The 24,845-nt window shown below is 43.7% G+C and overlaps 1 protein-coding gene across 8 annotated transcripts in view; it reads right to left on the bottom strand.

Annotated features, from left to right (window-relative positions):
• The window catches only part of DENND5B (DENN domain containing 5B), a 153,070-nt gene extending 136,170 nt beyond the window's left edge, over positions 1–16,900 (bottom strand). For 2 of the 8 annotated variants that reach the window (XM_073223366.1, XM_073223367.1), the window contains exon 1: positions 16,532–16,896. In XM_073223366.1, coding sequence (XP_073079467.1) covers positions 16,532–16,652 — 121 coding nt within the window. In that variant the 5' untranslated portion in view covers positions 16,653–16,896. Of the gene's footprint in view, positions 1–16,531 lie in introns of all 8 variants that reach the window. The other 6 variants (XM_073223369.1, XM_073223368.1, XM_037020272.2 and 3 more) reach the window with 4 other exon arrangements.
• Between the last annotated feature and the right edge of the window lie 7,945 nt (positions 16,901–24,845).

Below are 24,845 nucleotides of genomic sequence, written 5' to 3'. Positions count from 1 at the left end.
TTTTGAGAGAAATCTTCTGCATCTGTGGATGTTTTGTTGCCCTTGTCTAGCTTGGATTAATACTTAGTCTACAGGCACACACCTGATCATCTACATTAGCCCTCTTACAGCACTAAATTATGTTTTCTACCTTTATCTTGCATCTACCTACCACTTCAGCATTTTACTAAATAATAATAATAATAATAATAATAAGGGAGAAATGTGGGATTCACATATAAATCAAGTATAAAAATCAAACGAATAATCATATTTGACCTGATTGTTTATAGTTCATAATGCATGATCAAAATCAAAAGTTTCTGTGATGACTGCCCTTGTACTGTTCACCATGTAAGAAATTATTCACTATGTAAGAACCTGTTCACCATGTAAGAACCTGTTCGTTATGCTTCAGAAGATTGGAGACTGATGAGAATTAGGCTTGGGGTGGATTAATGATTGTGCATTGAGTCCCCTATACAGAATTTTATTGTTGTTAACAACCATATGATCAATAAATATGAGAGATGCCCTCTCAAAAAAAAAAAAAAAGCACTTACTGCCTTTTACTATTTCAAACCAATTATTTTATATATCCTCACTCCTGGTGGAATATTCAGAAGTAGGAAAGTGCCATGTAAACCAAAGTCCTAAAGCTTCATTGTTACAAATCCCTCTGACCGTGTGAAACAGACATTCCTCATAAAGTCCTACTAAAGTGTATGAAACAGAGCAAATGCTTTCTGGACAAACGTTAAGACAACATGCTAAACAGTAATAAATACCTAAGTCATAAAACACACAGATAATTCCCAAACCTCTCTTTTTTACATTACTTGTACCCTCTTTCCCCCAGAAAACCCTTATATGAACTACCAAGGAACACAACTAAATGAGAATCGATTTCTGTCCCTGACTCTCTTCCTGCTCTATGTCAGGCATCTGATAGGGTGTTTAGAAAGTATTCATTATCAGATAGGCAGGTTGAAGTGTTGAGTCTCTCCGGAAATAATGGATTTGCTGCTCTTGCATGACATCCTCTGAATCCAGATTTTACCTTCTTATCCCTAAAGAGCCAACAGTGAGTCGAACAGCCGGGTCTCTCGGTCGGTCCCCTTACCTGGAAAGCTCTCATTATTAGCCTCTCCCTAAATAATCAACGTTAGTTTATAACATTTTACTCCAAAGATAAAATATATGCAATTATACACACATCCACAAAACATTGAAGTTCCTGTGAGAAAATATACAGATACTTTGGACAGCACTAAGAAAACAGACTCTTCGTAAGAAAATATTTACCAAACTCATACCCACAATTAAACCTGAATGTTCTCGATTCTAAGAACATCTTTTAAGGAAGCTGAAAGCTTTCTGCTGCTGTGTAAGGAAACCTAGGCAGACTGAAGAAAAGCCCATAATCTCATCACAGGGCAGCAGGGTCAAAAGGCAGAGGTCAGGCAACAGGGTGCAAAAGAGTTCCCACACGTGGAGGCACTATTGCTCACTATTTTAGAAAATGCTCAAAAACTACTCAGTTGTGTTTCCTAAAATAACACAACCATTTATAATCTTCCCTTAAGTCCCAAGGCAAATCTGAATTTTGCAACAATATATACTTAAGAGCCAGGAATTTAAGAAGTTACTTTTTCCTTTCCCTTACGTTTGAAAAAAAACCACCAATCTCTCTTTTTCACACACAGGCCAGTGCTTCAGTTCCCCTCAAAGACTGACTTTCCGATAAAAGCTGTCACCTGACCTATTCAGCAGAGTGCAATGGGGCACAGAAATAAATACTAAATGTGCATACATGTCAACAGACATTTCACATCAAGGCTCTGTCCCCTAATGATTCAACAAAGTAGGTCTACCCCTTGACATTATGGTTACATTCAGAAAAAATACAATTTTACTCCTATTTAGAGGAGATTTCACTGCAGGGTAAAGTGAACATGACTTTGTTAAACTCTCAGCAGGCACAACACTGGTGCAGAAGGCTCCACGGTGACGCCTCCACAGGCAATTACGTCTGCAGGGGTGCTGGGATCTAGGTTATCTGTCTGGGTAGCTCTGTACCATCCCTCCTACTTTAACCATAAAATCTGTGTTCCAAGTAGGAGAGAGCGTGAGAAAGACACTGACGAGCTCAGGAAAGGAGGATTTCAGGCAAACAGGTGTAGTTTTAATTTTTTGTTTCCCACCGCCTTCCACTCTCCATGCACCCACACTTTAACTCCTCATTGGCCCCTTCGCCTGGAGATAAGATGGCTTACAAGCAGTTTGCAGTGAGGCCTGTCAGTCCTTCAGAGGGGAAATACACACGATTTCACCTGCAAGCACACACAGCTTTGCTGCACTGACTTAAAATCAGATTGTGGCAAGGGCTGCCGATGGAAAAAAACAAGCACTGCCAGACAGGAGCAAGAACAGCTGAACAAAATAATCTATTTGGCATCATCCCTTTAGTGGTTCTTGTGTTTAAATAAACTGTGAAATCACAGTCATTGTTCTCTTGAACAATGGCACGAAGCAAATCAAGTCAAGTAGGAGAGCTCATTTCCCTGGAGCCAGGCCAGAAAATTTTGAAATCCAGACAAGGGTTTATTTATTAAGAAAAAGAATACACTTGAGACAGGAGATAGGAAAAATGTTTAAACAATCTGTTATCTTGCTATCCCAGTCATTTAAATTTCCTTAAAGGTTAGGGGTTAACCTTAAAGCAAAGAGAGATTAACCTAGGAAACACTGAGGTCCTAAAAGTGAACCGTCCCTCAGTGACTGTAATGGGGTGTGTGGTGGGGACTTGATAATGGGGGGAGTCTAGTAACCATAATGTTGCTTATGTGATTGTACATTAATAAAACAAACAGAAAAAGTGAACAATCCCTAAGTGCCAAGCCTTTGGCAGGTCCTAAATTCCTGTTGCTCAAACTATTCGCATCAGAGTCCACAGCTCATTCTCACAGCCAGCTGGCACGGTGGGGATGGTTCTTACGACAGGGGGCACTTCATGTCAGGGCTCCGTACAAGAGCACAAGATGCTCACCCCTCCTCAGAGCAACTCATCCGCCTGGGAGAAAACAATCCCTCCTGGCTATCTCGGTTCTGGTCCATAGCAAAAAAGAAAAAAAAAATGATATAAATTTGACTCTACAGAAAGAATATTGTTGATCTATAAGCTGCCCCTATTTTCTCAAAAAGACAATGAGAGAAGGAAAAGGAAGGGAACGAAAGGGATACCAGCTAGAAACACAGAGTATGACACCTGAAAAGCTGTAGGAAATAAGAAACTCCCCAGTTTCTGCTGGGGATGAAGGTACCTGGAGGATTTAATGGGACATCAGAACTTCTTCACAATGAGGTTTTAATGACACCGGACATTTTTGCCAAAAGAATATTTCTTTCTCTCCAGGTTCTTATAGAAAGAGGGAACCAGAAACGAGGAGGAGGTGGCTTCTGTGGAAACATGGTGATCTCTGAGGGGGTCATAAAAAAAAGTACAAAAGCCTGAGCTGAGCAAACTTGTGCCAAACTATACTCAGGAATAAGACTATCAGAAACTTACTTTATATATCACGTCTACACTAATGTTTCTCCAAACTATAGAATAATTTCCTGTGTTAAATCAGTGACATTAGGAGTGTGCTGTACTAGAAAAGACGATGACAGGAAGGGGCAAGAAAACAAGCTCATCAAAGCAGAAACCTGGATTCTCAGGGCTAGGGCAGAAGAAAATTATGTAAAACAGGTGGATTTGCATCACAGGGCCTCGGGGATCTACACCTAAAAATATCTTCAAACTGGTTTCAGAGGTTAAAACCTAGAGGTCCACAGGCTGTATCTGAGGATTCAGCACTGGAGGCCTCACAGCAGGGCTGGACTTCAAAGATTCTACAACTCTGTAATTCCACTGCATATTTTTATCTCACAATATAGTTTAAAGGCTCTTCAAGACACGGTCACATTTTTTAATTGAGAAAAGTATCTAGAAACAATCTAAACCTGCATCAGTGTTGAAGAACTTACCCCCACCCCCACCCCCCGTGTGTGTGTACTCAGATTATGAACAAAATGGTTTTTTTCTAATCTACAACGAAGGGAGGAAAGAGCCCACTTTCGCAGTGGTGTTACTGACAGAATTAAAACCAGGCACACAGCTCAGCACAGGGGCTCAGTTGGGGCGTTAACAAGATAGGTACCCCACTACAGACGCGGCTGACCGCAGTGACGGTCGCGACCCGTATAACACACCCTTTCTCTTCCGTCCAATACAAGCACAAAAGAATAAACCAAGTGAGAATGATATCATTAAAGGAAGACCTTGAAACCACTTCACTTGTGTTAAAATTTGGATCATTTACAACCTCAGTACTTCAACTATTGTTAGTAGAGACTTGCGACCCAGCTCACAAATGGCAGGTCCACTACTGTGTCACCAGCAAGCAGTTGAGGACAGGTGGGTAGGAGGCATGGAGGGAGAGGAACAGGGCACAGCGGGAGAGGGACACTTGGGAGCCAGACAGCCTGGGGTACCACCCCAACCTTGGCCTTTACCGTCTCTGTGAGTTTGGGCAACACCTCCCTGAACCCCAGCTCTTTATCTGTAAAATGAGGAAAATAATACCTTCAAGTCATTGTGAGGAGTTAAGATAATATTTATAATTCTACAAACCAAATAACATTAGCTATTTTCATACCTTCGTTGTATGAAGGTGATTTCCTAAAGCTACTTCTGAATTAAAAGTGCTAGGACCTATCTTTGGAAGTCATTTTTAAAAAAAGCATTATTTCTAAAACAGCTTTCTGAGCCAGTGATGTATACAAATTTACAGAAAAAAATAAAACGTATGCCCATGTTAATTAAAAGTTCCAATATTTAATTTAGAATAAAGTTAGTAAAAGTCATGGATTCTAGGCAAACTGCAGGAACCGATGCTCTTCTACCTCATGATGTGTCTTAACAGCATATAAAACACTATCCCTAGATAATACTTTTATCCCTAGAATTATCAGTTCTTACCTCTTTTTATCAGCTAACCATCTTTGCATTTTGTATGAAAGGTAATATGGGAGACAGTCCCATCCTGAAAATTTTTGGAATCTCTGGCTAAAAGGTTATTAGATAGGGTCATCTTAAAAAGTCAAACCTTAGGTGGAACAGAACATTATACAAGGTACAAGAAAGACAAAATACAAATGGAAAAAATACATAAAGGATCAAACCTTATAGACACAAAGGGGACTGTCCTGGCGGACCATGCCCAAAACCAGTGTGGATGCCCCTGAAGAAGGGAACTGCAAATGCGATTTCCTAAGATAGTCCTCTAAGCCACAGCGAGGCTGCAGGTGCCCTCCAGGACGACTTCCTGAAATTCCCTAACACCCCACCAGTACAGCACCCACCATGTGCTCATCTCTTGGCACTAGTTGAGAAGTAAATAAGACCTGTTGCTTGCTTAAAAAAACAAAACCAAAGCCTTGCTAGAACCTGCATGCTTGTTTGCATAACGCTGTAAAAAAAAAGTTATTAATTCTCTTTGTCAAAGTTTATTTCAAAAAAGGAATAGGCTAATAAATATTGTAAGAAATTTTAGTAGCTCACCACAAAGCTGATATACACCTTTAAAAAAATTAGTCATTTTTTCTCTTGCTTTTTCATCAATCTCAAGCTTCTCATGAAAAAAACCTTCTAGGTTCCATTTTAGAGTTTAAAAAACCCACACGTAAAAATCAAATATACTATTATTGTCAGAAACAGGGTTATACCGTTTCCATCTCAAATCATCTTATTCAAACAATCTACTTGAGTCCCTATTATGAAGCAGCCACTCTTTGGGCCACCAGGTATATAATACCACAATAGGGACAAAGGTCCTGCCCTCTAGGAGCCGACAATCTAACAGGAAGACTGGCATTAAAGAATAAAGGTAAACAAATGCACTTAAAATACATTGTCGGGTGCCAATAGGTGCTATGAGGAAGATTAAGTAGGTGACTATATCTGCTAGAGAGGAGCAGGCTGGGGGAGGAAGGATGCCCTTTGACACAGGACTGTCTGGGAAGGGCGCTCTGAGGAGGTGATGGGAATGATGAGAAGCCGACTCAGGGCTATGCTGTCCGACAGGGCAGCCACTAGCCGCACGTGGCTACCGAACACTTGAAATATGCCTAGTCCAAATACACATGTTGTGGATGTAAAATACACACTAGAGTTTGAAGATTGAGTAAGAAAAAAAGAATATTAAACATCTCATTAATTTTTATGTTAATTTGTATTTGAAAAAATAATATACTAGATACAAAAAATAAAACATAGCATTAAAACTAAAAATGCCTGTTTCTTTACCTTTTTAAATGTGGCTACTAGAAAAGTTTAAATTACAAATGTGACTCACGTTACATTTATTTATGGACAGTGCTGGCCTAAGGGAAGACGCTTCCAGGGAGAGAAGATGCACAGGCCGTGAGTCAGGCAGCTTGAGTGTTACAGGACCTCCAAGAAACCGATGTAACTGAAAAGAGTGAACCGGTCGGAAAAGGCTGGGAGGGCCTACGGGGGCCACGTCATGAAGAGCATTGCAAACCAGGGTGCTACCACCCCCACCAAATTCATACACTGCAATGTAATATCCAGTATGATGGTATTTGGCATGGGGCCTTGAGGAGGTGATACGGTCGTGCAGGTGGGATTCTGCCCCTATAAAAGGGCTCCCAGAGAACTCCCTCCCACCTTCCACCTAAGAAGCCCACACATGAAACAGGAAGAGGGCCCTTCTGAGACACAGATCTACCAGCACCTTCATCTTGGACTTCAGCCTCCAGACCTGTGGGGAATAAATTTCTGTTGTTTGTGATCCTGCCAGTCTGTGGCACTGTTAGAATAGCCTGAACAAACGAAGACACAGGGTAGGGAGCATGAGTCCTAATCTAAATACAAAGTAAACTACAGTAGAATTGTAAGTGGGAAAGACTGTTTCCTAAGGCTCCACTTGGTGGAGAAGCAGCAATGTCATCCATGATGCCGGGACACAGGCGTGCGAACGTCACGTGAGGGGCAACTTCAAACCGGTCCCTGCATCCCTGGGGGATGATAATCTCGGGCCCATGAACAGGTCATATTTCAAAAAGCTTATTAAAAATTGCATCTTTCCTGTAAAGGGGACACAGGCAAGCTGATTTTTTTTCCCTTTCTTGTGGCTGAAATTATAACTACTTCATCAGGCCTGATGTGATATGTATGGTACATATCAGGCCTCACATTCGATAACATTAGGATTAATTTTTTAAAAAACAGTAACATTTGTTTTTTTAAAAAAACAATTTCAGGCCCTTGGAAGGAAGGGCTGGTATGTTAGAAATCACTCAACTCATTTAATCCCTTCAAGACAGATGAAAGACCTGAGGCCCACATCCGTCCAAGGGACAGGCCAGGACTGAAATCCCGGCTTCTGACTGCATCCGGGTCTAACCCCTGTACCCACTGCCCTGCCAGCCATGGTTTCACAAGCAATTATACATTCCTTTTCAAAACTATAAACTTATCTAAGGACAAGCAACAATTTATGCCAAGCAAAGATAGATGATCAAACCTAGTAAGAAGAGCAAAGAGGTTGGAAAAAAGTTGAAAGTGGCATTTTTATGTAATAAATGCTTTATATTTATATAGTAATACCTTTACAAATATTCATTAATTAAAACAAAAGTAAGATCAAATATATACTTATCTAATTTTCTGATGAATAAATGAAGGAATGAGACAGGGACCATGGATGTAGTCAGAGTAGGGTGAGAGCCTCCAGAGGGGGCAGGGTGGGATATCTGCAGTCAGAGCAATGTAACTACATGCGAGGAAACCCCCTGCTAAAACTCTATGTTAAACATTGAGCTCTAGAATCATTCTTCAGTGAGATCAGTTAATGTTCCCCAGATAAAGAAGAGTAGCACATGTTTTATTATGCTAATCATTTGTAACCATGTGTAAGATGCACTTTAGCATGCTAAAAGGCCCAGGCCTATGTGCTGTCTTTCCTCCTTCAGATCTGACAAGGTGATTTTGCAAACTGAACAACTAACTTAGCTGCAGACCCAGCTGTAGACAGCATGGTAAAAGGCAGGAAGAATTCCATCTTAAAGATAAGATTGCATTTTAACACCCAGGAAGTTCAAGAGGCGAGATTCTTTAGCAAGTAGACAATACCTCTGCCCACCTTGGGAGCTGGGCAGGCAGCCTTTTGATATGCTCCCAGACCAAGGCCCGGTGTCCCAGAGAGAAATCAAGACAGGAAATTCCTTACAGTTCAGTTAATTTTTAATATTCAGGGACCATTTAACAAGTCCCCACCCCTAAGTTTTTTCATATTCTCTAAAAAATCCTCAACTGCCTATAAAACCCCTAGACAACGCACCAACGACAGACTCTCTTGTCCCCTCCTGGCGGGAGCCGGGAGCTCTGTCCTCTCACTTCACCTCTAAATAAAAGCCTGCACCTCGCTCTCCTACCTTGACTGTTTGTGAAGCTCATTCTTTGGCTCCGCAAACAAGAACCCCGGCATCAGGAATGTATTATGCAAGAGACATCAGTGCTGGCTGTGAGAAGAGACGAGCTAGATTAGGCCAGAAAGATGGGTTAAATGTCCCTTTTACCGTCTTTCCCACACAGAGGCCTTAAGAGACAATCTCATCTAACTCAGGTAATCCATGTGGGGTCCATTTACAATCTGAGTGACACACTGTGTAGGTTAATGAAAGGGTTATGGGCATGGGTGGATCCTGTCTGACAGACTTTCAATCCAGGTTTTCTCACTTGTTACCTGAATCTGGGTGAAGTATTTACACTCTCCAGCCTCAGTCTCTCAGCTGTAAGGCAGAGGAAAAACAGCGCCACCTCCTAAGGGTGTTGTCAGGATTAAATGAGGTATAACTATGCAGCACTTGGCACAGTGCTTGGCATGTGGAAGGACTGAATAACTTTTATTATTGCTATTTCATTGTAGATTCTTCCAAAACAGTGGCTGTCACCTACATATCCCACAGCTGAGCATACTGTAAGCATTTAACATTGATTAATTAATCCAAAGGGCAATGGCTAGTTACGGCTTCTCCAGGAACAAAATTTAGGTTACCGTCAATCAAAAACTTGACGATCTGAACATACACTTGCTTCCTAAAGTACGTGCAGCGGGATGGTCTCTACCCTCCAGTACATTGTAGAGGAGGAAAACATTTCCTTTTGCACGGAGCACCATGGAAATGATGACTAACAATGCACTGTGCTCCAGACATTTCCTCGTATTACTGCACGTGTGTGTGACCAGCAGTGGAAATACAAGCAGAAAGATGTGCAGTGTCAGGACAGCCTGCCTAACACCTGGGCAGCAGGAGTGACCCGCCCTCCTCCAGCCCCTTTCTCTTACTATTTTCTCCTCCAAGGACACTTCTGTCCCTGCTCCTGCCCCTGTCCATCTCCACCGCATCTGGCTCGAGCTCCCTATGCTGGGATGTCCCTCATTAACAACTGTAGCAGACACCTGAGCCCTAAAACCCAGGGAGTTCAGCTGTACTCACTATTGGGCCAATTTCCCTAGAAAGCGTGTTATTCCCAGTGGGTTTTTTAAATCAAGTTATCACTATCCCACAGCAACCAGGCCTTGAAGCCTCTTTAGCCTCATGAGAAAGAAGGCTGATCCTTGAATTACTCCTTTCCCAGCCCTCACCCAGTTCCTAGGCCAGACATTCCAAACTCCTAAACACAATCTGCTGGGGGCCAAAGACGTCGGTAAAGCTAACACTGAGGCACCACCATGATCAAATGAGGGCAGCTCCTGCTCCCGCTGGCCTGGACGTCTGGCCACTGATTTTAAATGACATACATTAGCACAGCCCTGACCATGACATTCAGTCTGCAATAAGGGCAAGCCTGAAATGCTTGCTGAACTCAACCCAAGCCCATCTTTTTTCTGAGCATAAATAAAATACAGTGGAGCACCGTGTACTAGAACAACCAACCAGGATCTAGCCTGGTGTCTGCTTGTGTCAAATCTGATTTCTGAGACGGGCCTTCATCTCAGCCTTGGTGTGGCTAAGGCCTTTTCCAGAATGATGGTGGCATAACTGTCAGTCTCAACTAAATTTTGTATTTGAATTTGGACTGTGGTCTCCACTGCCTCTTCTGGAAAACACACCCAAGACAACCAAGACTAAAAATAAACAGGAAGAGGCACCAAGGAAGAAATCTAAACAAAGGTCTGTAGGTAGGGAGCTCAACCAATAGATTCCAGTATTTATCAGCAGGATTGAACCCAGGCTATGACGGCAATGCTCTGAGAATATTCTGGTCACCACACAATTTACAGACTCAGATATAAACTTTATATTCATTCACTTACTAAACACTGTATACTATGTTGTAAGGTACTTTGAAAGACAAATACCTTTCCCGCTGGGGGCCTTGCATATCTATGTTACTTAAACAAAGGACTAATTACATTCCGCAGTTTTCCACCAGCCTAAAAGATTTGCAGCTGTAGATGAAGCCAAGTAAATTCCTACAGCTATGTCTTAGACAAAATGAGACCCAGAAACAAAAATTTCAAAATGACTTCTGCCTTCCCTTCAGTAAGTCCAATGATTTACTTCTACTTACACCTCCTTTCTTCTTAAGGCAGTAAGGAACCAATCTGAAACCTTTTTCATATCTTTAGACATCTAAAGGAAATTTAAACATTATATTTTAATATTTAAGGGACATTTTTGGTTTTGGATAAAATGTCTTGAAAATATACAAACAGGAAAATATACGAGTAGAAGCAGCACAACAGCTAAGATATGCTAGATCAAAAACTGCAGGCAGTACCAGCATGTGTGTGTGAGTCCGCTACAACTGGGGGTCGTCCGTTTAAAATATGTAGTTTTACTTATATATTTAAACTATTTTCAGCTTTTAACAAATCTGTTTGAACCCTCCTGTTGGTCGGAATGTAAATTGGTACAGCCATTGTGGAAAGCAATATGGAAGTTCCTCAAAAAACTAAACACATAACTTTACAGGCTACAGACTGGCTTGCCACAGATTGGACAACCCACCCTGGTATCCGTTGGCCAGCCCCAAACAGCACTCACTGGCTGTGGGGAACTAACCTCTGGCCCTGGCTCCCTCCAGGGTGTATAGGCAGGTGCACTCTGGGATTTCCTTGGTTCTAAGGACTTGGATTAAGAACATCCCACACCCTACAAACTTCCCAAGCCTCCAACATCGATGGGCTAGGATTGTTTTTCATTGGTATGATCACCTAGCCTCCGTTTTTATATCATCTCTTGGTTTAGAAGATGTAATCTGGCATATCAAATTCTTAACCAATTTTACTCAGAAGGCCTTAAATAATACTATCCAAGGAATAGCTTTCCTAAATACTAAAGTTAAACTAATGCGCCAAGCAGTTATACAAAACAGAATGGCACTAGACATCTTAACAGCAGCTCAGGGTGAGATCTGTGCTATGATTAAAGTTGAGTGTTGTGTGTACATTCCAAATTATTCACAAAATGTCTGATTCACTCCAGGACCTCCGAAAGCAAGTCCAAACTATGTCAGGCCCGAAGTCCCACGGACTACTATGATATGGAGCTGGTTTTCTAAATCCTTTTGAAGCCATAAAACTGCAAATGGTGATGGAAACGGAACCCAAGATAGAAGTGCCCATCTTCCAAGGCCCTCTTGACCGACCAGTGATGGGGACCTAACTGCACCCTTTACTGCGCCCCGTCTCAGCATGAAGCAGCCAGAGCGGTGGTCGCCTCCTTTCCCGTAGCAGCAGCTAAGGTCTCTATCTTGTAGAGGGGGCATGAGACAGAGACCATGGGCTTAGAGAGAGTAGGGGGAGGGCCTTGGGGGGGGGGGAAACAAGATAATCCATTGTGAGATTTGCTTTGGCCTGCTGGGGGAGCCCAGCTTATTTTTCTGACTTTACCCAGGTGCTACTTTTCTTCCTCCAGCCCTAATCAAGTGACTTGCAACCCTGGCAACTTAGCAAGCAAGCCCAAAACAACAAAGACAGGAAGGATTCCATCTTAAAGATAAAATTGCACTTAAAACTCAATTAGTTAAAAAGTAAGTTTCTTAACATACTCTTTAACTAACAAACAGACAATAACTCAGCCCACCTTGGGTGCAAAGCAGGCAGTCTTGAGTGATAAGCTCCCAGACCAGGAAGCTGCTATCCTGGGAGGAAATCAGAGCAGTAAATTTCTTATAAATAACCTGGAAGACTAATAAGAAACTTAATGTCTCTTCAAAGATAAACATTTAGGGACCCCTTAGCAGGTCTGCATCCCCAGCCCTTTGTCTCTCAACTGCCTATAAAACCCCTAGACAATGCACCACCCCAGGACTCTCTTGTCCCCTCTGCCACCAGCTCTGTCCTCTTGCTTTCTAAATAAGACTCTGCCTTGCTCTCCTAAAAAATAAATAAAACTAAACACAGAAATACCATACAACCCAGTAACTCCACTTCTAGAAATTTGCCTGAAGAAAACAAAATCCCTGATTCAGAAATATATATATACCTCTATGTTTAATCACCTCATTATTTATAACAGCTAAGATACAGAAGCAACCTAAGTGTTCATCAATAGATGAATGGATAAAGAAGAGGTGGTACATATACACAATGGGATATTATTCAGCCATAAAAAAGAAATCCCACCATTTGCAACAACATTGATGGACCTAGAGGATGTTATGCTAAGTGAAAGACAAATACCATATGATTTCACTTATTTGTAGAATATAAAAACAAAGCAAAACAGAATGAACAAAATAGCAGTAGACTCACAGACTCTGAGATGTGACTGATGGTTACCATGGAGAAAGGGTTGGGGTGGGTGGGTATGTAAGGTAAGGGGGATAAAGGGGCACAAAAATACTCAATCATAATACAAGCTGGTCATGGGGATGGAAGTGCAGCATGCAGAATATATCCAATGATTCTGTAACATCTTTCTATGTTGACAGATAGTGACTAGGGGGGTGAGGACTTAATATATGGGTAACTGTTGAACCACTGTATTGTATACAGCCTATAAAACCCCTAGACAATGCACCGCCCCAGGACTCTCTTGTCCCCTCTGCCACCAGCTCTGTCTCTTGCCTTCTCTCTAAATAAGACTCTGCCTTGCTCTCCTAAAAAAAAAAGATCAATATTGTATATCAACTATACTTTAATTTAAAAACAAAAAACCTGTTTGAAAAGAAGTCTTCTCCATTGTTGGTAAAGATGGGCTTTATTGGGAGGAGTGTCCAGAAAACAATCTAAAACCCTGATAACTTTATCTATTAGTCTATTTAATAGTTACTTTATTATATGGTTTGTGTCCTTAATTTGATTTCAATGTCCTACCACTGGCAGAGTGAAAATTCTAGGAGCGTGCATATGTTAAGAAAAAGTCTGTAAAGCAACTGGCAGAATTTATGTTTAACAGAATTAAGACCTTCTACAGGCAGGGTGACAATTTGCTAAGAAACAGTGTGATAAAAATAGATCAGTTCCAGAAAAGTAAAATAGAAACTTCACTGTCATGAACTCTGAAATTAAAGCAACCAAACAGAAACAACCTTTTGACTAATTTGCCTAACTCAGGGGCTGTGTCTCCTGATCCCCAAATGCAGCTCTGTGGAAATAGTCAAGAAGACTGGCAGCGGGGAACATGAAGCTACTACCTTCTCTTGTTCTCCTCTCATCTCTGCCCACACTTGTTAATCTCTTTGGTGGCTTCCCTCTTCATCCTCTCCACTGCTGAATGTTAGAGGGTCTCAGGACTCAGTCCTTGAGCCTCTTTCCTTCTCTACCTACATTCACTCTCTAGGTGATGTCACCCAATTTCCTGGCTTTCAATTTATATTTAAATATAAACTTGAACCACTGAGAGATGTCTTGCCTACCTGAGATCTCCATCTGAGTGTCTAATGAACAGCACAAATTTAACATATGCAAAACTGAATTAATCTTCTCCAGCCTGCTCCTCCTATTTGAGTAAACGGAGGTGCTGGTGATTGTCTGGGCGGAAAATCTGGGCCTCATCTCTGATCACTTTCCTTGAATATGAATACCACATCCAATTTATCGGCAAGTCCTGCTGGCTCTACCTTCAAAATATACACAGCATCTCACCGTCACTTCACGGCTACTGCCATGGTCCGAGCCACCAACACCTCTCACCTCAAACAGTGGAAAAGAGCCTCCTCACTGGTCTGTCTCTATCCTTGCCCCTGCTGTGGCCTAGTCCACATGGCAGCCACAGTAAACCTTTCAGAAAGTACATCAGATCTTTTGTCATGCTGCTCAAAACCTTCCAGTAGCTTCTCATCTCAGGGTAAAATTGTTTTTTAGGCCCTGCACAATCTCCCCACCCTTCCTCTGCAATCATATTTACTACTGCCCCATCACCAGGCCCCAGTCACATTGGCCTACTTGCTGTTTTTCTGCACAAACTAGGCACTCTCCCACCTTGGGCCTTCGCACAGGCTGCCTCCTTGGCCTGCAATGCTGTCCCGAGACGCTGCACACAGCTTCCCTTCTAACCCCCTTCAGGACTCGTTGAAATGTCACCTTACCTGCGAGGCCGTCCCTAACCATCCTATTTAAAATCACAACCCCACCCTCCCACCATTCTGCTGGCACTACCCTGGCCCCATTTCCCTGCTTTATTTTCCTCCTAGCAACGTATTTAATATCTGGCAAACTATATTTTTTCATTCTTTGTTTACTAGAAAAGAAGCACTATGACAGCAGGCATTTCTGACTGCTTCACTCACAGCTGTCTCCAGTGCCTAGAACACAACCCATACCTAACTGCTTTCAAAACTACTTGTTGAAATAGATACTGAAATATTATCACACAAAATTGCTTGTTACCTTGAAACACCAAGTATTATAAGGAGCAGAAACCTCAATCACCCATACTCACACACAAGTATTGCAAAGGAGAAGCCAGTGTGTGTCTAAAAAAAAAATGCACTAAAAATTAATCTGTCACTGTTTTAATTTTGTTAAAGCATTTGCACTATGCCTAAAGAATCCCAGGCGACACCTACAGATGTTTTAGTTTTACCAAGCTAAAAGACTTGAAATAGAGAAGAAAACAGACTTTTTCCTTTCATCAGTCACCACTGACAGAGGGTCTCCAAAGACCTAGTGCCACAAACGTTTAGAATGTTTAAGTAGGGATTCTAGAAAAAGAAAATAATCCCTTCAACCAGAGAGGACTCTCTCCAAATCCCTCTGCAGACTTTTTTTTCTCAATTCACATCCCTTTACAAAGCCGCTCTTACCATGTAAAAAAAATCTTCAGCTGAAGATATTATGATTACATAAAAATATATAGAAAAATCTAATACTCAACCCTCTTTTCCCCAAAATTTTTAACTAAAACTAGACCTGCAGTTGTGTTGGAAATGTTCTGCTCTGTAAGTGACTTAAAAAGACACTCCCTTAGCTAAGACGTGGCTGACGGGTACTGAAACCTAAGGCTGAACAGTTCTGTTTACTATTGCTTATTATTTAATACACTCCTCCCAGGACCGCCTCCCCCTCCCCCAACCAAAAGTAAAAGAAAAGAAAAAAAAACCACAGGTGCGATCAATAAGGACTATGTCCAAAGCAAGCTGCTCTGCAAGACTATGACCTCAGTGATTAACACTGACACAGATTAAAGTTCAGGCGGCAGGTGTCAACCTGTCTCATCCATTTGGAAAAAAAGCTTCACATCCCAAAAAGGCAAGCAGAAATGGGCGTGAGAAAGGAAATCAGCGGTTTCCCTGGCCTCCCTTTAACACTGCGCATTCCCCCCTCGGACCCCCCGGCCTTTAAGAGCCCCCTTTCCCGGCGGCGGTCCCGCAGCTCGGCCCTGCACTGCGCCACCAGGCGAGGCCAGCGGCCGGGCCCCTCCGGGGAGACCCTCGCAGCGACACGCGGAGCGAGAACGCCCGGCTGCTTCGACTCGCGAGTGTCAACTGGGCGCCGGGCCGTGTCCCGAGCGTTCCAAGGTCCTCGCCAGCTCCCGTGACCCTGCCAGATAGTCAGGATTCCAAAAGGTGACCCGACCGTCACCGCAGGACCCGCGGCGGGAGGCGGCGCAGGCCGGGGACAGTCAAGGATGAAGTCCAGCGGGCCTCCCGCCGCGCGGGGCCCCGGCACCCCCCGCCCCGAGGGCGCGAGCGCGCGTCGCCGGCCGGGCTCAAACTTCGCGGCCGGGGCGAAGGGCGCAGGGGGCGGGGCCCGCGGGGCGCGGCGCGGCCGCGAGGTAGCGCGCCGGTGACTCACGGCCGCCCCCGCGCGCAGCTGCGGCCGTGCCCCGGGCCGCCCGCGCCCGTTATTAATAGCCCCGCGCCCCGCGGGCCGGAGCCCCGGCCCGGCGCCCGCGAGTCAGCCGCACGCCCCGCACGCGGAATAAATAACAATGTCATTCAATCGCCGCCCGAGCGCCCGTCGGCTGAGGCCGGCGCCGCCGGAGCCGACTTTGTCTAGAGCCCGCCCGCCGCCCAGCCAGGCCTCACCCGCCAGCTCGTCGGGCTCCAGCCCGCTGTCCGCGTCGATGCCGCACAGCACGAAGTAGTGCGCGAAGCGGCAGGCGGCCGGGGAAGGGCCCGAGCCCGGGCCGGGCGCCGCGCCGCTCATGCCTGCCGCGCTGCTCTGCCGCCGCCGCCGCCGCCGCCGCCCGGGAGGCTCGCCGCGAGGCTGCCGCTCCGGCCGCGGGCTCCCCGCGCCCGCCCTAAGGCCAGCCCGGCGCGCCCATGGCCGCGCAGCCGCTGCTCAGCGCCGCAGCCCCGCTGCGGCTCGCGCGCCGCCGGCCCGACCGCGTCCCGGGGGAGGCGCGCGGGGGAAGCGTCGGCGTGAGCGGCCCGCGCGCCGCGTCTGGCGCCCGGCGGTCAGCTGAGCGGCGCCCGCGCGGTGGGAGCGCGGGGAGGGCGGGGGCGCCGCGGGCCGGCGCGGGGGGCGGGGGCGCGCGTCCGGGCCCGGTGCGCGCGCGCCCAGCGGGCTCCGAGGGAGCGCCGGCGCGCGCGGGAGTCGTGCTCCGCGGCCCGGCTTCGGCGCAGGGGCGTCCCCGCGACGCCCCCCGCCTCCGTCACCCCGCCAGGGTCTAGCCGCAGAGCGGGATTGTGTCTCCTAAGGGGACGCCACCTTACCCTAATTAAAAAAATAAAATGCAGCTTTGGCCAAGGTTCACAGCCGCTCTGAGATCATTTCCCACAATGGTCTGGACCATCAGCATCTTATAAACAGTGACATGTGCCGATGCCTGTATCATTTGCAGACTCCAGTCCTTGAATTCTGCCCACAGCGCTCACCCCCATTCACAAGCCATCCTTCCGCAGTGCACTGGTGACAACTTAACAGTGAGGGCGGAAAAACCCTCAAGATTTCAGAGCGTTGAGACTTCTAAAAGGACTGCGGTTGCCAACTTCCCCTCCCGCCCCCACCCAATTCCGTACTTTATCCCGACTTTTTCCAGACGGCGCTCATTTGTTATGATCAGTTCTGCCTGCAGGTACAGTTGGCGGCTGATAAGGCAACAGGAATTAGACTCCGAACCCTGCTCCTCACGAGGTCATGCTCTTTCCTCTGCCGGTTCTTCAGAAGGAGCTCACCTACCAGTTCTCATTCCTCTGAAAGGTGGAAAACCGAATCGATTTCACTTCCACCTTGTCATCCCTTCCACACCACTTCCTACTCTACTTTCAGAGTTAGGTATGGGGGTGAGGGGTGGGGAGGGGGTTCTCACCATAAACAGTCTGCTAAACACGAGCAAACCTTCTAGGAAAGTGGGCTAAGGGAACCTCAATTATTTAACAGAGTAATAATGTTCTTCCTGGAAGACATGTATGCATGCATACCATCATTTACTGTAGCTTGTATCCTGTCTCTCTTCGATTTTGAAACGTAAGACAAATCAAGAAATCAAGGTGAGCCACAGCCTGAGTAACTGACCTTTAGCTCCCATTACACCCTGCACTTTGCCTTTAAACGCTTATAATGACTTCTGTGTCTCTCTTAACTGGATTGTAAACTCCACAGAAGACACACTGTTTCTCGTATCTAGCAGAACTCTGGTCCTACGGAGCCCCTCAATTTATATTTACTGAATGAAAAAAAGAAGAGAGATTATCTAAGTAGTAACAAGTTGTTGATGCTAGTAGGAAAACACAAATTTTAATAACTAACATTATGAACAAATGTTAATGTGCTATGACATAATTATTGTTTTTCCTTATATAGGGACTACTGAAATGCATAAAATAATTATACTAAGGGAGGAGGGAGTGACTGGATCTGTATGTTTCTCCTTTCTTTGGTGGTAGTTTCTGACAGAATGTTAGAATCTACACGAATCAAACAAAGCACAATTGAAAATGAATTTGCTGTTTGCAGTAGCCACGAGACATGTCACTTTTTATTCATTTGAAAAGTAACTGATTTATGAGGTTGTAAACCCTCTATTAATATTTTTAAGATGAAAAACAGAAAGAAGCCCAAACATAATGCATTCAATTATAATACATAAATCTCATTAAAAGAGAAAAAAAATCTCTCAAATCTTTACTAAGGTTTCAAGAGAATAGAAACACATTACAATATTAAATGCTAATTTGAAAATATCTGAGTATGTTCCTGATTATTTCACTTCAGAATGACACTATGTAGGTATGTACTACATTAAGCTGTGATGTACAACTGAAAGGGTAGTCATTGTATACGTTTTCCTCTAAAATAATAATATAGAAATGAGTTAACTAAGCAAACAAAAATGACTTGAAATAAATCGTCTGAAATATTTAAATTGTGTTGGAGAGAGATCCCTTTTCTCCTGCTAAGACCACCCTTGTCAATTCAATGCATCTTCACCTCCAGGGTGTCATCCACAGGTACACACAACCAAGGGTGAAGGGGAGGGGATCACTAAGGTTACTATTCACAGCCCTAGACATGCATTGGACCCCATTTCACTGGTAGTCAGAGTCATCATATGCCATCAGGTCAGCAGCGCTCAGTCAATTCCTCTGTCTTCTGCTTCCTGCAGAAAGCAGACCCTGGCAGAGCTCAGGTATTCCAAGCATAAGGCGTACCCTCCATTTGCAGTTTTATCAGAGTGTCCTTCAGTGGTAGCACATCATTGCTCAGATACTCAGAGCATTGCCTTTAATTCTGCTGCTGTTCCTTGTGAATTTGCTGCCTGATGGGAAGGCAACAATCCCAACTTTAACCCCTAACTAGCAAAAAACATGCCAAATAATCACAATTCCAACAAAAGGGAATCTTGAGTGACATTTTTCTTCTGCCAGGGTTTTTGCTTTCTGGGAATATCTTATCACAACAAAAGGTTATTTAGAAAATTGATAATCATATTCCCTCATCATAATTTCAGGAAAACATCTGTTTATGCCAGTAAGAGTTTTGTAGGAAAACTGCTGAGTCACAGTTTTGGCATACATCTGTTTCTGCCTTATACAGTGAGTCCACTGTTATCAAGAATCTCCTTTGTGTAAGTCACTGTGCTAATGCTTTGAGACTATGGACTAAATAAGGTATGACCCCTCTTCTTCAGGAGTTTATTGTCTAGTAGGCAGGAAAATATTTTTCAAAAATAGGGAAAATGCCAAAAGAGATTGTAAAAAGTAAAATATGGTATATTCCACATGACAAGTTCAGAAAATGATACAGGATTTAGTGAGCAGAGAGGTCAAATCCTGTTAAGGAATTCAGTTAAGATATTATAAAACTGATAATATTTGAGGTGGGCTTTCCAAGAGGAACAGGATTTCATCAGATAGACATGGGAAGGAAGACATTCTAGGCACAGAAGAAACGACTATGATATAAAAACCATGTACAGGATAGTCATGTAGTTGAATCCACAGCATGAGGAGCCTTGAAAGCCAGGCGAGTAGGATTGACTCACTTACTTGTACTCTTAATACCCACCTTGCTGACTGACACCTGCTGCAAGCTAGGCTTGCCTAGCTTTGGGTGAGTTTAACACAGAAAACCAGTCCCCCATTTAATAAAAATATCTAACTAAGTCTCACAGAATTTTGGGGTTTATCCAAACACACATTGTTTGTAGCAGAACCAAACAACCAAAGCTTAAAAGGCTGGACTGTGGGACGTCTTAAAGGCCCTTTCAGTTCTAGTGTCTACAAGTCTGAAATCTCTACCTGAATTGACAAATCTTGCCCCAATATGCTCCTTAAAACTTCCTTTCAAAGGTCCACTTTGGAATTTGATTTTTTTTAATGAAAAATTTTCAAATATACAGAAAGACTAGAATAACAAACACCTATATACCCATTACCTAGGTTTAATATTAACATTTTGCCATTATTGTTTCATCTGTATGTTTTTTACTGATATTTGAAAATCAATGAGGTATAACATTTGTCAACATTTTGATTATGTCTCATTTTGTTTAATCAACAGTTTCACATGAATGTTTCCTGACTCAATGAAATCTCCAGATTTCTTTCTTTATCTCACATAAAATGTCCGACGTTAGTTCCTATTCATCTATTCCTATTCTCTCACACTTCTTTTCCAATAATATTGTAGCACAGTTGTATGTAATTGTTTTCACAGGACTTCCTCCTTCTGAGAACCCCCTTCCCTTCATTCCATCCATATTGTTCTTTCAGGGGCTACAACAGGATACATCCCCCGCTCCTGTCAACACAGTCGATTGGATAATAGAAGAAGGCCTATGGGACAAGCAGGGCCAGTGAGGAATTTCCCATTGGTCCTGGACATAGAGCTCAGAGAGCTGAGGTGGTCTCTCTGCAGGTGGCCAACCTTGCAGGCTGAAACACTCAGAAGATTCCAGTGGGCATGATTTCTATTATGTGAAGAAAGATAGTCTGCAGTGAGACAGAAGAATGAGGCTGACACTCAGAACAGAGGACAGAAGGGGCAAGCACCTCTACTGTTGTCATGAATTTGACTTTTTCGCAGAAGTTAATTTAAGTTGGCACTTGCAGCTAAAAGAAGAACTACATAAATGTGATTTGGCCTGGGAGATAACTAGAAGGATCAGCAAGACTTTCAGTCTACCCTCAGCTAAAGGCATAAAGACCATTCCATACATCTACCAAACCCCAAATTCAAAACACTTGGAGAGAGGCTGTAATTCTCCATATGTTTCCAAGGTCTCTCTACCGGTAAAATACATAAACCTACAAAAACTAGTTATATCTTATTGTCTACTTATTGAAATAACAGCAAACTGATATTAAAAATATTACAAACATTTTTCTCCTCTTGGTAGACTGTATTTTGTGTTAAACGTTACAATGTTTGCAGTACATATGTCGGACAAAGGACTTTTATCCAGAATCGTTATTAAAGAACTAATTTTTAAAATGGGCAAGATAGTTGGACAAACATTTCACACAAGGAAATAAATGAATGGCTAACAAGTACAGGAAAAGATGCCCACTGGTTCAACAGGGAAGGATGGAAAAGATCAGAGATGACAAAACTACAAAAAGATACTCCTTCATATTCAAAAGAATGATTAAAATTCAAAAGACTGACAATACCAAGTGTTGGGAAAGTTGTATATATTGCTGGGGGGAATGCAAAATGACACAACTTAGAAAAGGGTCTGTAGTTTCTCATAGAGTTAAACATACACTTACCATATGCCCAGGCAATTTCCATTCCTATGTATTTCCCAGGAGAGAAACATGACCATAAAAAACTTGTTCCCACAAATGTTCGATGAACAAAGCTTTGTACATAGAAGTCCCCCACTTGAAATAACTTATGCTAGTTACCAATTTATTGTCTTTCAAGTCTGGATCTGCCCTTCTTTGCTCTGCTTTGTGACCCTGGAGCAAGAACCTGTTGGCATTACTCCTGGCCAGCTGGCACAGGGCTAGGCTTTGTCAGACGGAGGGCCCTGGAGGGACATTACAAGATGGGATCAGCAGGAAGGCACTTCCCTTCCGGGTTCTACCCCTTCTCCCCCATTTTTATTCTGTTCATAAACAGTGCTAATGCATGGTAGCACTCACCACTGGAGCCCTCACTGACCAGTTACTGCCAGTCTCTGGTCTTGTTCTTCCTACTCTCAGGCTGCTCCTACAGACCGACCCACGTCATCTGGAACCTGCAGGCCGCCTGTGGGCCAGCTCCACCATGTGTCCTTTGGCAGTTTCCTTGCCACTGAAAAGCAGGCTGTAACTTTCCAAGGCAGCCACACTCTTTTCAAACGCGTCTGAATCAAAGTCTTATGGGGGGGCAGGGCATCCTCTCCTAAGTTCTTGGTTCCTTCTGAGTCTACTCTTTGTAACCCTACTTATTACTTTTAGATTACTTAGAGGCCTCTTTTACTCCTTTAACTCATTTACCACCTTTTACTAGTTAATAATTATATTAAATATTCCTGCTCAAATGACCAGTTTCTGTCTCCTGACTGATGTACAACCCAGATGTCCATCACCAGATAAACGGATAAATAAATTGGTTCACTGGTACCATGGAATACTACTCAGCAGTAAAGAGGAATGAACTGATACATGCAGCCAGGCGATGACTGTCAAAAATTTGCTGAACAAATGGCACCGGACATAAGAGTCCATAGTGTACTACTCCATTTATATGAAGTTCTAGAATGGGCGGAAAGCAGATCAGTGGCCACCCGGGGCTAGGGGTGGGGTGGGGTAAGGAACCGACTGTGGAAGTCGGTAAGGGAAAGCCTCGTGGAGGTGGGATTGGGAAGGCTGCCGGGGGAGCTCCTATGCCCTACCACTCCTGATCAGTTAGTTGCAGACCCCAAAGGAAGGAAGAACCAGCCAGCTTGCAACCCATACTGTTTTGGCTACATTACCAACCAGTAGGAGGAGGGAAGAGTTTCTGTTTCCCCAGGCAACAGCCCAGCCAATGAGAGACTGTTTCAGTTTAACCAATGAGCAGTCATGACACTTGGGACTCCCAGTGTCCTCCAATGGGCTTTTTGCTTAGAACTCTCCCCTTTCTTTTCTAAAAGCCTCCTCACCTTTGTTCTTCGCTCACCCTGTGGTTTTGCCTTTGCTTGCTTGTAGGGAATTACAACTCTCTGCTCTTCCCAAATCCACCCATCTTTCTGGTAAAATAACTGACAGCCTTATTTTTAAGGTTAACAACTATGAAAGAGCACAAGGGACCTTTCTCGAGTATGGAAAAATATATCTTGATTTTGGTGGTGAGTTCATACATTTGTCAAAACCCATTGACATGTGCTCTTAAAACGTGTGCATTTTAAAATATATCAACTATACTTCAGTAGAACCTGTTTTTTAAAAAAGCTGAAGGATGTATGTCAAGTTTTATTTTCATCCTGTTTAAAAATTTTACAGTTCCAAAGTTCTCATTTTACTTGATTGACGAGAATGGATTCAAATTCTTGCAAAAATCTTGCTCAACATTCACGTTGTCAGCCAGCATGTTTTGAGGCAGTGTGATGTGCTGGTGAAAGGAACAGTATCCAGAGTCTCTCTGCCTGGGTTCAAATCTCCCTTCTTCCTTCCCTCCCATAAGACAATTTGCTTTGTAATTTCTAAGCTCAAATATCCTTATTTGTACAATGGGGATCCAAATAAGGTTGTTGTGAAGTTCAAAGAAGATAAGACATACAGTGTGCTTAGCATAGGGTCTGGCACACAGAAAGCATAGACTACATGTGAGGCACTGAGCTCAATATTTTAACATACAATATCTCATTATTTGACTTTTAGCAGAAGTTACAGAGTCAGAAACCCAGTGCTTGGATATCATTATAAATATTTGAAATTCTTAATGAAAATTCCAAGAGGTCCAGCGCTTTTTGGGTAGCACGTCAGAATACAGCGGACACGCCACGATAACCAGAGGAGCCCATGGGGCTGTCAGAGCCTAGTCCCTGGACCCACTGAGGGACGTATGATAAACAGTGAGGGGTCTGTGCTGCTGCTGACTGCGTAGGCTGAGTTTGGCAGTCAAACTTGGCATCCGAGGTGGGCCACGACCTCTAGATGGTGTCTAGATAGTCAACAAAGGGGTCCCAAGATTTCATTATTGCAAAAGGTGGCTGAAGGGAGGATGCAGTGCAGGTAGCATTCAGAAATCTGGACAGTCAGCCTCAGGAAGCCACAGGAGTCACAGTTTCTCCAGTTGTCCTAAGAAATAGGGAGGGCATAGTAGGTTGAATTGTGTGTGTCCAAATTCTAATCCCTGGTACTTGTGAATGTGATCCTATTTGGAAATGGGGCCATTGCTGTTGTAATTAAGTTAAAGATCTCACGGTGAGTTCCTCTGGCCTTAGGGTGGGCCCTGAATCTAATCTGGTGTCCCTCTAAGGGAAAGGGAGATTTGAGATTCAGAGACACACCGAAGGGAAGGCCAGGTGAGACTGAGGCAGAGGCTGGGGTTTTGCTGCCATAAACCAGGGAATGCTGAGTTGCATACAGACACCAGAAGCCAGGAGAAAGCCGTGGAATGGATTCTCCCTCACGCCCTCTAGGAAGAACCGACCCTGCTGATACTTTCATTTTGACCTTCTGGCCTCCAGAATGGAGAAAATAAAGTTCTGTTCTTTTAAGCCATCAAGTTTGTGGTGATGTGTTGCAGTGGCCCTAGGAAATCAGCTCAGAGGGGATCTGGCCAAGGCCCAGTTTGAGAGAGGACCAGGAAACCTGGGAAGGTTACTACAGTTAAACCCACCAGACCCAGAACTTGGGCATCATCAAGGGACAGTGACATTTGCATTGATAGAAACCCAACTCCAGCAACCTAGGCAAGATGACAAATTCTAAATAAAAAATGCAGGGATTGGATTTCATAGAAGGTGTAGATTTGAAGCAC

This window comes from Manis javanica, chromosome 15 (genome assembly GCF_040802235.1).
Source record: "Manis javanica isolate MJ-LG chromosome 15, MJ_LKY, whole genome shotgun sequence".
Taxonomy (NCBI): Eukaryota; Metazoa; Chordata; class Mammalia; order Pholidota; family Manidae; genus Manis; species Manis javanica.
The sequence above is the reverse complement of the archived record's forward strand: the minus strand, read 5'-3'. Positions and strand labels throughout refer to the sequence as shown.